General features: G+C 62.8%; 2 protein-coding genes, 1 long non-coding RNA gene and 1 pseudogene across 6 annotated transcripts; all 4 read right to left on the reverse strand.

The window, feature by feature from the left end:
• Positions 1–1,590: 1,590 nt before the first annotated feature.
• On the reverse strand, positions 1,591–6,177 carry SMUG1 (single-strand-selective monofunctional uracil-DNA glycosylase 1). Of its 2 annotated transcripts, none has more exons than XM_065043531.1 (3): positions 6,024–6,177; positions 4,279–4,626; positions 1,591–2,378 (listed from the first exon to the last, which is right to left on the reverse strand). In XM_065043531.1, exons 2-3 carry the CDS (start codon positions 4,558–4,560, stop codon positions 1,782–1,784), a joined length of 879 nt encoding a protein of 292 aa, XP_064899603.1. In that variant the 5' UTR covers positions 4,561–4,626; positions 6,024–6,177; the 3' UTR covers positions 1,591–1,781. The 2 variants fall into 2 exon arrangements, with proteins under 2 accessions (XP_064899603.1, XP_064899604.1); XM_065043532.1 differs by having other exon boundaries at positions 4,279–4,594; positions 6,024–6,168.
• On the reverse strand, positions 2,383–4,228 carry LOC135576682 (uncharacterized). The gene is made up of 2 exons (XR_010468473.1): positions 2,889–4,228; positions 2,383–2,556 (listed from the first exon to the last, which is right to left on the reverse strand). It is a non-coding gene; the product is annotated as an uncharacterized LOC135576682 (long non-coding RNA).
• Positions 6,178–6,739: 562 nt separating the features above from the next.
• CBX5 (chromobox 5) lies at positions 6,740–12,224 on the reverse strand. Of its 3 annotated transcripts, none has more exons than XM_065043534.1 (5): positions 12,038–12,224; positions 10,526–10,681; positions 8,766–8,949; positions 7,346–7,443; positions 6,740–7,251 (listed from the first exon to the last, which is right to left on the reverse strand). In XM_065043534.1, exons 2-5 carry the CDS (start codon positions 10,660–10,662, stop codon positions 7,101–7,103), a joined length of 570 nt encoding a protein of 189 aa, XP_064899606.1. In that variant the 5' UTR covers positions 10,663–10,681; positions 12,038–12,224; the 3' UTR covers positions 6,740–7,100. The 3 variants fall into 3 exon arrangements, with proteins under 3 accessions (XP_064899606.1, XP_064899605.1, XP_064899607.1); XM_065043533.1 differs by lacking the exon at positions 12,038–12,224 and adding an exon at positions 11,849–11,980; XM_065043535.1 differs by lacking the exon at positions 12,038–12,224 and adding an exon at positions 11,490–11,584.
• On the reverse strand, positions 10,136–10,254 carry LOC135576721 (5S ribosomal RNA; annotated as a pseudogene).
• Positions 12,225–12,342: the final 118 nt, after the last annotated feature.

The raw sequence follows: 12,342 nt of genomic DNA on the forward strand, positions 1-12,342 counted from the left end.
GGGAAACGTGGTCTCATCCCAGTCCAGTTCAGCCAAGCCCAGTTGAGCCCAGTCCAATACATCCCAGGTCAGTTCATCCCAGTCCAGCTCATCCCAGTCCAGTTCATCCCAGCCCAGTTCAGCAAATCCTAGTCCAGTTCATCCCAGTCCAATATATCCCAGTCCAGCAAATCCTAGTCCTGCACATCCTAGTCCAGTTCATCCCAGTCCCACACAGCCCAGCCCAGTTCATCCCAGTCCAGTGAAGCCCAGCCCAGTTCAGCCCAGTCCTGCACAGCCCAGTCCCGCATATTCCAGTCCACTTCATCCCAGTTCAGCAAATCCCAGTCCAGCTCATCCCAGCCCAGTTCAGCCCAGTCCTGCATAGCCCAGTCCACTTCATCCCAGTTCAGCAAATCCCAGTCCAGCTCATCCCAGCCCAGTCCCGCATATTCCAGTCCACTTCATCCCAGTTCAGCAAATCCCAGTCCAGCTCATCCCAGCCCAGTCCCGCATATTCCAGTCCACTTCATCCCAGTTCAGCAAATCCCAGTCCAGCTCATCCCAGCCCAGTTCCGCCCAGTCCTGCACAGCCCAGTCCCGCATATTCCAGTCCACTTCATCCCAGTCCAGCAAATCCCAGTCCAGTCCAGCCCAGTTCTGCACAGCCCAGTCCCGCATATTCCAGTCCACTTCATCCCAGCCCAGCAAATCCCAGTCCAGTTCAGCCCAGTCCTGTACATCCCAGTCCAGTTCATCCCAGGCTAGTTCTTTCCAGTCCCACACATCCCAGGCCAGCTCATCCCAGTCCCACAGATCCCAGTCCAGCTCATCCCAGTCCAGGTCACCAGTCTCTCAGCAAAGCTCCACCTCCGAGGACCCCGTCAGACGGAACCCGGGTTCGCGGCCCGGGTGCGGAGTCACAGCGGGCCTGTGGGGCCGGGACCGCGGTTCGAGGCCGGGCTGTGGTGCCAGGCCCGGGGTTTGGAGCCAGGGCCGAGCCAGTGGTTCGAGGCCGGGCTGCGGTGCCGGCAGCTCTCTGCCTCTCTCTAGCGGCTTCTTCCTGCAGAACCAGCCCAGAGGCCACAGCTCCACACAACCGGTTCCAGTGGCTGCAGGCAGGCCAGTGCCTTCCCAGTTCAACCCAGCGCCTTCCCAGTTCAACCCAGCGCCCCAGGGGCAGAAGGAAGGAGGGAGGAAGAGGGAAAGGAGAGATGGAGGAAGGATGAAGGGGAAGAAGAAGGGAAGGACAGGGAGGAAGGAGGGAAGATGAAGGGGAAGGAGGGAGGGCTGGAAGGATGGAGAGCGGATGGAGGGAGAGGGATAACAGGGAGGAAGGAGGGATGGACGGACGAAGGAGGAACATAAGGAGAGAGGGACCCAAATCCACACAGGTGACACTTAGGGAGACGTTCCCATGTCCCTGCCCAGCCCTGTGTCCCCCCACATCCCCCTCAAAGCCACCTCTGTGTCCCCCCCAGCCCCTGTGTCCCCTCCATACCCGCACCCCCAAACCCGTGGGTGCTTCGAGGAAGGGTGGTGACAACAGCAGGGACCCCTCAAGTGACACCCCAGGTGACACCCCAATGACAACACCCCGAGGACAAGGCATGAGGGATGCAGCGTTTATTGTCAACAGGGGAAACTGAGGCACGGGTGGATACAACAGAGCACCCGGGGGTCCCCTTGTGACTCAGTTTCCCCCACCAAGAGCACACAGCGCCCTAGACCCCGCGGTTAAAAAGCTTAAAAAACCCTAAGAAACCCAAAAAGGGCGATTTTATAGGAAAAAAAGTGTAGTGTTAAACTGGGCAGACTGGGAGCTGCCCCAAATTTCCTCCCAACTGGGGTAACTGAGGCACAGTCCCCTCCTCCCCCTGCCCCCCAAACAACTCCAGCACTCCCAGTTCCCCCAGTCTGGCCTTGGCCAGTTCCTCCCAGCCCTGGTTGGCGCGGGGATTTCGGGGGGAGGGATGGGGTAACCCCTCCACCCTCACGGCCGCCCCCGCCAGCGCCCGGCGCGCCCTCCGCTCGGCGAAGCGCCCCACGGCCACCACCAGCCCCACGCCCAGCAGCCCCACGGCTCGCGCCAGCGCCCGGTCGCACGGTCCCAGCAACCGGTCGCGTTCGGGGGGCGGCAATTCGGTGGGGGGGACGTTGCGGCCGCTGGCGGCGAGGAAGAGGAGGGGACAGTGGTTGTGGACGAAGCAGTGGCGGAAAAAGACGCGGGGGTCGGGGCAGAGGGCGCGGATGAGCCCCCAGAAACGGGCGCCGCTCACCTCGGAGCGGTGGCAGCTCAGCCCCAGCACGGGGCGCTTGGGGTGTTCGTCGGGGGGTTTTGTCACCGCGCCGGTGACGCGCAGCCACTCCCGCACGTGCCAGGCTTCGCCAAAGGGGACCTGAGGGACAAGACAAAGGGGTTAGGGGGGAGTTTGGGGGTGCTGAGGGGATCTGGTACCCAAAAATAGCCCTGGAGGTGATGCTGTGCCTCAGTTTCCCTTGGCTGGGGCTTTGTGGGGATGGATGGGGACAGTGTGTGGTGTCCCCTGGGCACCCCTGTGCCTCAGTTTCCCCCACCTGATGGCCCATGGGGATGAATTGGGACCTCCAGGCACCCCATGAGCACCCCCGTGCCTCAGTTTCCCCACACTTAAGGCCCCATGGGCTTGGATTGGGATCCTCTGGACACCCCTGTGCCTCAGTTTCCCCCACCTGATGCCCCATGGGGATGAATTGGGACCTCCAGGCACCCCATGAGCACCCCTGTGCCTCAGTTTCCCCGCACTTAAGGCCTCATGGGGTTGGATTGGGATCCTCTGGGCACCCCTGTGCCTCAGTTTCCCCCACCTGATGCCCCATGGGGATGGATTGAGATCCTCTGGACACCCCTGTGCCTCAGTTTCCCCCACCTGATGCCCTATGGGGATGGATTGAGATCCTCTGGACACCCCTGTGCCTCAGTTTCCCCGCACTTAAGGCCTCATGGGGTTGGATTGGGATCCTCTGGGCACTCCCGTGCCTCAGTTTCCCCCACCTGTGCCCTATGGGGATGGATTGGGATCCTCTGGGCACCCCTGTGCCTCAGTTTCCCCCACCTGACGCCCCATGGGGATGAATTGGGACCTCCAGGCACCCCATGAGCACCCCCGTGCCTCAGTTTCCCTCACTTAAGGCCTCATGGGGTTGGATTGGGACCCTCTGGGCACTCCCGTGCCTCAGTTTCCCCCACCTGATACCCCATGGGGTTGGATTGGGATCCTCTGGACACCCCTGTGCCTCAGTTTCCCCCACCTGATGCCCTATAGGGATGGATTAGGATCCTCTGGACACCCCTGTGCGTCAGTTTCCCCCACCTGATGCCCCATGGGGATGAATTGGGACCTCTGGGCACCCCATGAGCACCCCTGTGCCTCAGTTTCCCCTCACTTAAGGCCTCATGGGGTTGGATTGGGACCCTCTGGGCACCCCCGTGCCCCAGTTTCCCCCACCTGATGCCCTATAGGGATGGATTAGGATCCTCTGGGCAACCCCTGTGCCTCAGTTTCCCTCATTTAAGGCCTCATGGGCTTGGATTAGGATCCTCTGGACACCCCTGTGCCTCAGTTTCCCCGACGTAATACCCCATGGGGTTGGATTGGGATCCTCTGGGCACCCCCGTGCCTCAGTTTCCCCCACCTAATGCCCTATGGGGATGGATTAGGATCCTCTGGGCAACCCCTGTGCCTCAGTTTCCCCCACCTGACGCCCCATGGGGATGAATTGGGACCTCCAGGCACCCCATGAGCACCCCCGTGCCTCAGTTTCCCCTCACTTAAGGCCTCATGGGGTTGGATTGGGACCCTCTGGGCACTCCTGTGCCTCAGTTTCCCGCACCTGATGCCCTATGGGGATGAATTGGGACCTCCAGGCACCCCATGAGCACCCCCGTGCCTCAGTTTCCCGCACTTAAGGCCTCATGGGGTTGGACTGGGACCCTCTGGACACCCCCGTGCCTCAGTTTCCCCGACGTGATACCCCATGGGGTTGGATTGGGATCCTCTGGACACCCCCGTGCCTCAGTTTCCCCCACCTGATGCCCTATGGGGATGGATTTGGAACCTCTGGACACCCCTGTGCCTCAGTTTCCCGCACTTAAGGCCTCATGGGGTTGGATTGGGACCCTCTGGGCACCCCCGTGCCCCAGTTTCCCCCACCTGATGCCCTATAGGGATGGATTAGGATCCTCTGGGCACCCCCGTGCCTCAGTTTCCCTAACCTGAAGCCCCACAGGGATGAACTGGGTCCCCCCCGGTGCCGTACCCCGGTCTGGGCCATGCCGAAGGGGCCGGGGTTCATGCCGAGGAACAGGACGCGTTTCGGGGTGCGCAGGTAGCGGCGCACGAAGCGGCGATGGGGCCGCCACGCGTACTGCAGGGGGTGGTACACGTGCGTGACGGGCGCCCCGAAGGGCGACAGCGCCCGCAGCTCCGCGTCCTGCTCCCGCTCCAGCCGCAGGAACCGCCCCGCCAGGTCCCCTTCGTCACCCTCCTCATCCTCGGCGTCCTCGTCCTCATCCGCCGGCAGCGGCTCCGGCTCCGTCATCGTCACCGCCGGCCTGTTCCCCAGGGTGTCATCCCTGCAGGAGGGGACACAGGGCACAGGGTGGCCCTGGGGGGACAGGGACATGTTGGGGTGGGACATGGGGGACAGGGTGGCCCTGGGGGGACAGGGACATGTTGGGGGGGGACAGGGTGGCCCTGGGGACAAGGGACATGTTGGGGGGGGACACGGGGGACAGGGTGGCCCTGCGGGGACAGGGACACATTAGGGGGGGGAAAACGGGGGACAGGGTGGCCCTGGGGGGACAGGGACATGTTGGGGGGGGACACAGGGGACAGGGACATGTTAGGGGGGGACACGGGGGACAGGGTGGCCCTGGGGACAAGGGACATGTTGGGGGGGGACATAGGGGACAGCAACATGTTGGGGTGGGACATAGGGGACAGGGTGGTCCTGGGGACAAGGGACATGTTGGGGGGGGACACGGGGGACAGGGTGGCCCTGCGGGGACAGGGACACATTAGGGGGGGGAAAACGGGGGACAGGGTGGCCCTAGGGGGACAGGGACATGTTGGGGGGGGATACGGGAGACAGGGACATGGGGGGGGACACGGGGGACAGGGTGGCCTTGGGGGGACAGGGACATTTTGGGGGGGGCACAGGGAACAGGGACACGTTGAGGGGGGACACGGGGAACAGGGACATGTTGGGGGGGGACACGGGGAACAGGGTGGTCCTGGGGGGACAGGGACATGTTGGGGGGGGACACGGGGGACAGGGTGGTCCTGGGGGGACAGGGACACGTTGAGGGGGACACGGGGAACAGGGACATGTTGGGGGGGGACACGGGGGACAGGGTGGCCCTGCGGGGACAGGGAGACATTAGGGGGGGGAAAACGGGGGACAGGGTGGCTCTGGGGGGACAGGGACATGTTGGGGGGGACACAGGGGACAGGGTGGTCCTGAGGGGACAGGGACACGTTGGGGGGGACACGGGGAACAGGGACACGTTGGGGGGGACACGGGGAACAGGGACATGTTGGGGGGGGACACGGAGGACAGGGTGGTCCTGGGGGGACAGGGACACGTTGGGGGGGACACGGGGGACAGGGACATGTTGCGGGGGGGGGACAGAGGGAAACCCCAGGGAGCAGCAAAGAGATGCCCGGGGTAGACAAAGAGGCCCTGGGGGGTGACAAGGAGGCCCCGGTGGGGACGGGGAGACCCCGGGAGGTGACGCGGAGCCCTGGGGGGTGACAGGGACACCCCAGGGGTGACAGAGCGGCCCCTCCGGCCCTGACCCAGGGAAGGGAAGAGCCCCAGCTGCTCTGCCCCGTCCCCTGCGCTCCCGGGGCCACCAAGCGCCCCGTTAACCCCGCCCTGCCCCACAACCGCCCCTCATCAGCCCCCCAAGTCATCGAATGACGTAGAATTACGTCATAAGACGTCATACATCACCCCTCTTCTCTCTCCCCCCCCCCCCCCCCCCCCCCCCCCCAGCATACCTGTGCGCAGCCGGGCGGGCCGGCCGCGCTCCCGCCGGCCCCACCCCTTGACCCCTGACCCCACCACAGCGCCTGCCGGGAGTTAAAGCCTCGGCTGGCCCCGCCCACTCCCTCCGCCACCTTCCCGGCGTGCCCCGCGCGGGTAGGCGGGGCCCGGCCCTTTGTCTGCTTGCGCGGAGTTTCCCATCGTGCTTTGCGGCGGGAACGCCCGTGGGGCTGGGGGGGGGGGGGGGACGGGACACACACACCAGGACACGCGTGACAACGGGACACAAACAAACACACACACACACACACACACACGGGGGACGTGACCCCACGGAGAGTACCGAGAGGGGGCGTGGCCTCCGCACGCCCCGCCCCCTTCCCCGCGGAGGGAGGGGCGGTGCCGCGCGGGCTTCCGCGACACAACGGCGACCCCTGGTGGAGGCGGGCGGTGCCGCGGCGGGGAGTGGGCGTGACCCTGAGCTGAGGCCCCGCCCCCTGGCTCCCCTTGGCCCCGCCCACCGCGCCAGCGCCGTTTCCCCGGGCTGCGGTGCCGCGGCGTGGCCACCAGGTGGCGCTAGAGGCACGGCCGGGGGGACCCAGGCGTCCGAGCGCGGGGTCCGCCCCTTTTCTTACGGGAGAAACCGGCACCCGACCCCGTACTGGGGTGAACTGGGATACACTGGGGACAGCCCCCCCAGTTACGCCCAGCCCCCAGACAAAGCGGCGGCTCCTGAAAAGTGATTGTTTATTGTGTGGAAATATTGGGGGGGACGGACGGGGGGACAGTGACACCCCAGGGGGCTAAAAACACCAACTTTAGAAAAACAGCGCAAAAAAAAAAAGGGGGGGGGGCTGAGCCCCCCAAACCTGCCCCACCCCCTGGTCTGGAGGGGAGGGGGCAGAAGGTGAGGGGGTGCCCCCCTTCAGACACCCCCAAAGAGGAGTGAGGGGGGAAACTTTTGTGTTGTGTCCCCCGCCAGGGTTTGAGTGTCCCCTCCCCTGTCCCCAGGGGGGCTGCGGGGAGGGGACACAGAGGGGGTGACACACACGAGATGAGGGGGGGGCTATGTACAGGCGGGGGGGGCCGCCTTAGCTCCGGGGGGTGTCACGCTCTTTGCTGTCCGTGTCCTCGGGGTACGCGTGCCAGGTCAGCCGCTCCTCATAGAACGCGATGACAATTTGGGGACACTTGAGGTTCGCCTCCTTCGCCAGCACCAGGTCGGCCTCGTCTGTGTCCTTCCTGGGAAGGGGGACACAGAAATAAAGGGGGGTCAGGGGGTCCTGGGGGACACAGGTGGCGGTCACCCCCCTTGGGGACACACTGGTGGCCTCACCACTTCATCAGGAACATGAGGTCCCCACAGGAGTCGGTGGCACCAATGATCTTCTCGGGCTCCAGCCCCCGCTCGAAGCCCCGGGCGATGTCGTTGCTCTGTGGATTTGGGGAAAAAAAAGGGGTTTTTGGGGTGACAGGGACACAGGGAGGGGACACAGCCCTGCTGTGCCATAGCTGGAGGTCACAGGGTTGGGGGTCTGTCCCCATTGCAGTGACACTGGGTCACTCCCTATTGTGAGGATGTCAGCTGCCTGTCCCCATGGCTGGGTGACAGTCCCCATCATGGGGACACTCTGTGCCTGTCCCCATCCGTGGGTACCTGTCCACACACCTGGGTTCCTGTCTCCATCCCTGGTCACCTGTCCCCATCCCTGGGTTCCTGTCTCCATCCCTGGGTTCCAGTCCCCACCCCTGGTTACCTGTCCCCAGTCCCTGAGTTCCTGTCCCCATCCCTGGTCACCTGTCCCCACACCTGGTCACCTGTCCCCATCACAGGGATGTTGGGTTCCTGTCCCCCTCCCTGGATTCTTGTCCCCACACCTGGTTACCTGTCCCCAGTCCCTGAGTTCCTGTCCCCATCCCTGGTCACCTGTCCCCATCCCTGGGTTCCTGTCCCCATCATGGGGATGTTGGGTTCCTGTCCCCCTCTCTGGATTCTTGTCCCCATCCCTGGATTTTTGTCCCCATTCCTGGTCACCTGTCCCCACATCTGGTTACCTGTCCCCATCCCTGGGTTTCTGTCCCCATCCCTGGGTTCCTTTCCCCACACCTGGTCACCTGTCCCCATCATGGGGATGTTGGTTTCCTGTCCCCCTCCCTGGATTCTTGTCCCCATCCCTGGTCACCTGTCCCCACATCTGGTTACCTGTCCCCATCCCTGGGTTTCTGTCCCCATCCCTGGGTTCCTTTCCCCACACCTGGTCACCTGTCCCCATCATGGGGATGTTGGTTTCCTGTCCCTCTCCCTGGATTCTTGTCCCCATCCCTGGTCACCTGTCCCCAATCCCTGAGTTCCTGTCCCCATCCCTGGATTTTTGTCCCCATCCCTGGTCACCTGTCCCCATCCCTGGGTTCCTTTCCCCACACCTGGTCACCTGTCCCCATCATGGGGATGTTGGGTTCCCGTCCCCAATCCCTGAGTTCCTGTCCCCATCCCTGGTCACCTGTCCCCACATCTGGTTACCTGTCCCCATCCCTGGGTTTCTGTCTCCATCCCTGGGTTCCTTTCCCCATCATGGGGATGTTGGTTTCCTGTCCCCCTCCCTGGATTCTTGTCCCCATCCCTGGCTACCTGTCCCCAATCCCTGAGTTCCTGTCCCCATCCCTGATTTTTGTCCCCATCCCTGGGTTCTTGTCCCCAATCCCTCGGTCCCTGTCCCCAACCTGGGACAGTGGGTGCCCGTCCCCTGTCCCCTCACCTCCCTCTTCTTCTTGGCGCGGGCGTCCTCCCCTCCGCCGGGCAGCCCTTTCCTCTTGGCTCCCTCCGCCTTCTCGCGGGGTCTGTTCCCGTCTCCCTCCTTCATCTTCTTGTACTTGCGCATAAACTCCGAGATCAGCTCCGGGCAATCCAGGTTCTTCTCCGGCTCCCAAGTGTTGTGTTCCCTGTCACCGAGTCACCAGAGAGTCGTTTGGGTTGGAAAAGTCCCTCAAGATTGAGTCCAAACGTTACCCCAATCCTAAAATGTCCCTGAGAACCTCATGTCCGTCTGTCCAACCCTCCAGGGATGGTGACTCCAGCACTGCCCTGGGCAGCCTGTTCAACGCCCCACAGCCCTTTGGGGAACAAATCACCCCAAATTTCCACCCTCAATCTCCTTTTCCAGCTCCTTCCCCAGCTCTGTTCCCTCTCTGAACTCCAGCTCCTCAAGCTCTTTCTTGTCATGAGGTGATTCTGCAGCCCCTGGAGCCACCGTTCTGTGTTTTGAGGTGGTTTTGTTGCCCCTGAGGCCGCAATTTTGTGTTTCGAGGCAATTTTCATGCCCCCGGTGCTGCATTTTGACCCCTGAGGCGATCTCGCCATTTCGAGGCTCCCAAAACCGCCCCTAAGATTTGAGGTTTGGCCTCCCCAGAGCAGGGGTTGGTCACTGCCCTGGTCCTGCTGGTGACACAAACCAGGGTGCTGGTGGCCTCTTGGGCCGCACTCTGGCTCGTGTTCAACACCCCCAGGTCCTTTTCACAGAATCCCAGAGTGTCAGGGGTTGAAGGGACCTGGAAAGCTCACCCAGTGCAATCCCCCCATGGAGCAGGAACACCCAGATGAGGTTACACAGGAACCAGGCGGGTTGGAATGTCTGCAGAGAAGGAGACTCCACAACCCCCTGGGCAGCCTGGGCCAGGCTCTGCCACCCTCACCACGAACAAGTTTCTGCTCATATTTAAGTGGAACCTCCTGTGTTCCAGTTTGCACCCATTGCCCCTTGTCCTGTCACTGGTTGTCACCAGAAGAGCCTGGCTCCATCCTCCTGACACTCCCCCTTTCCATCTTGATCCCCAGGAATGAGTCCCCCCTCAGTCTCCTCTTGTCCAGCTCCAGAGCCCCAGCTCCCTCAGCCTTTCCTCACACGGGAGATGCTCCACTCCCTCCAGCATCTTGGTGGCTGCGCTGGACTCTCTCCAGCAGTTCCCTGTCCTGCTGGAACTGAGGGGCCACAGCTGGACACAAGATTCCAGGTGTGGTCTCCCCAGGGCAGAGCAGAGGGGCAGGAGAACCTCTCTGACCTACTGACCCCCCCTTCTAACCCACCCCAGGTCCCATTGGCTTCCTGGCCACAAGGGCCAGTGCTGGCTCAGCCCACAGCACCCAGGATTCCCAGCTGGTCTCCCATCCAAGTACTGACCGGGCCCGACCCTGCTTAGCTTCCCAGATCAGATGAGATGGGGCATTCTCAGGGTGCTATGGCTGTGTATATTATATATTTATACATATATATGTTTGCCAAGTATATCCTGATAGTATCCAAACTAAAACCTGTTTACAGGGGAAGAGCAGAGGGGCAGGAGAAATCTCTGACCTACTGACCACCCCCTTCTAACCCACCCCAGGTCCCATCGGCTTCCTGGCCACAAGGGCCAGTGCTGGCTCATGGTCACCCTGCTGTCCCCAGGACCCCCAGGTCCCTTTTCCCCTACACTGTGACCCAAGGGCAGGACAATCGTCCCTGTCCTGTCCCCAACTCACTCGGAGAAGCCCTTCCACTTGAGCAGGTACTCGGCCTGGCCCTTCACCACGCGCCGGTCCAGGACTTTCTCCACCACATACTCCTCCTCGTCACCCGAGGACGAGCTGTCGGCTGCCCGCTTGCTCCTCTTGCCCATAGCGCAGCGCCCAAGGGTCCTGGGGGGGGATAAGATGCGGTTAGTGGTGACCCCCCTACCACCCATCACCCCCCAAACCCTTAAAACCAACAAACCCTCCAGCGCCTCCCTGCGTGATTTGCCTTAAAACCCCTAAAAATGAGTCTGAAAAGCCTGTTTTTACTAATTTATAACGCAATTTCCTTTTTTGTTTTTTAGAGGATCTTTTTGGGGGTTAATGGGGAAACAATAAGGGGGGGACCCCCCATCCCAACCAACAGCATTTTGCTGCTTAATGGTAAAACCCCCCTGGGTTTAAACCTCAGGGTTATATCAAAAAAAAGGGGGTTAAGAACAATAAGTTTTAAGACACGCAGCCAAAATGTGGGGGTTTGTTAAATCTCGGGTTAAGCATTTTTTTCTTTAAATTCAGCCCTAAAAATAGTAACGGGGCCAAGAAATTCTTTGTGTTCTCTGTTCCCTGGGGGGCATCTCCTGACAGGGCTGGGTGTGATTCACAGTGGTGGGTTTGGGTGTAAAAGGGCACGTTTTGGGTGTAAAAGGGGAGGTTTTGGGTGTCAAATGGGAGAGTTCGGGTGTAAAAGGGACAGTTTTGATTGAAAAAAGGCGGGTCTTTGGTGTAAAAGGGACGGCAACAGAACCCCGGGGCGTCGCATCCCTAAAGCCGCCCGCGGGAGTCCCGGAGGAACAAAAGAAAAGCGCCGTTTTCAGGCAAAATGCTTCACTTTTGATGCAAAAAAAGGCGTTTTGAGACAAAAAAGAGGCGTTTTGAGATAAAGCGCTGTATTCAAGCAAATAAAAAGAGCTGGTTTGAGGTAAAAAAGCACCGGTTCGGACGGGGTGGTCCCGGCTCTCCAGCCCCAGACCCGGGGGCTGCGGAGCCCGAACCCGCTCCCGGTGCCGCACAACGGAGCAGGCCGCGGGGGCGGGGCGAACAGCGCGCCACCTCTCCCCATTGGCCGGCGAGGCCGCGGCGGCCGCTCGCTGATTGGCTGAGCGGTCCGCCGCTCGCCACCGCCCCACCCCGTCTCCCCCTCCCATCGCCGTTGGCCCAGCCAAGCGTCACTCATCGCGCCGTCCCGCCCCTCCGCCGCTGCCATTGGCCGGCGCGCCTGTCCATCCCGCCGACCGGACCCGCCCCTGTCCTGCCCCACCCCTCCATTCGTCCACCGCCCGCAACCGCTACCTGGGCGGGGAGCGGCTCCGGCGCGGGCCCGTTCGCCGCGGTCTGGCCGCCCCTCTGAGCCACCGCCGCTCCGCCCGCCAAAATCGCCCGCAGCGCGCAGGCGCCGCCGGCCTCGCTCCGCGCATGCGTCCGCCCGCCTTCCCCTCCCCCCCACAGCCCTGCGTTGCGCATGCGCCGAGCCAGACCCACCTTGGGCGCTGGCGGCCGGGCGGCCCCTTCTCGCCGCCGCCGGGACTCGCCGCCGCGGCGCCACCGCGCCCTGCTGCTGCCGCTCACCGCGCCGCGCTCGCCGACCTGCGCCGGGCCCGCCGCCGGGCAGCGCTGAGCGACGGCCGCGCCTGCCAATGGCAAAGGCCGAGCCGAGGTTCTAGCCAATGAGAGGGAGGCGCGAGGCGGGATCGCCAGCGAGGGAGCCAATCGGAGGAGCGCGGGGGAGTGTCCGGGCGGGAGCGGGAAAAGCGGCGCAGGGCGGGGCCGTGGCCGTGTCGCCCAAT

The sequence above is a fragment of the Columba livia genome, chromosome 29 (genome assembly GCF_036013475.1).
Source record: "Columba livia isolate bColLiv1 breed racing homer chromosome 29, bColLiv1.pat.W.v2, whole genome shotgun sequence".
Lineage (NCBI taxonomy): Eukaryota > Metazoa > Chordata > Aves > Columbiformes > Columbidae > Columba > Columba livia.

Excerpts from the sequence above, each read along its gene's own strand:
- SMUG1 (XM_065043531.1), bottom strand. The coding sequence starts at position 4,560 with ATGACGGAGCCGGAGCCGCTGCCGGCGGATGAGGACGAGGACGCCGAG. Across the intron at positions 2,379-4,278 it reads TCGGCATGGCCCAGACCGGG|GTCCCCTTTGGCGAAGCCTG; the intron begins GTACGGCACCGG and ends CTTGTCCCTCAG.
- CBX5 (XM_065043533.1), bottom strand. The coding sequence starts at position 11,973 with ATGCGCGGAGCGAGGCCGGCGGCGCCTGCGCGCTGCGGGCGATTTTGG. Across the intron at positions 8,950-10,525 it reads AAGTGGAAGGGCTTCTCCGA|GGAACACAACACTTGGGAGC; the intron begins GTGAGTTGGGGA and ends ACTCGGTGACAG. Across the intron at positions 7,252-7,345 it reads CTCATGTTCCTGATGAAGTG|GAAGGACACAGACGAGGCCG; the intron begins GTGAGGCCACCA and ends CCCCCTTCCCAG.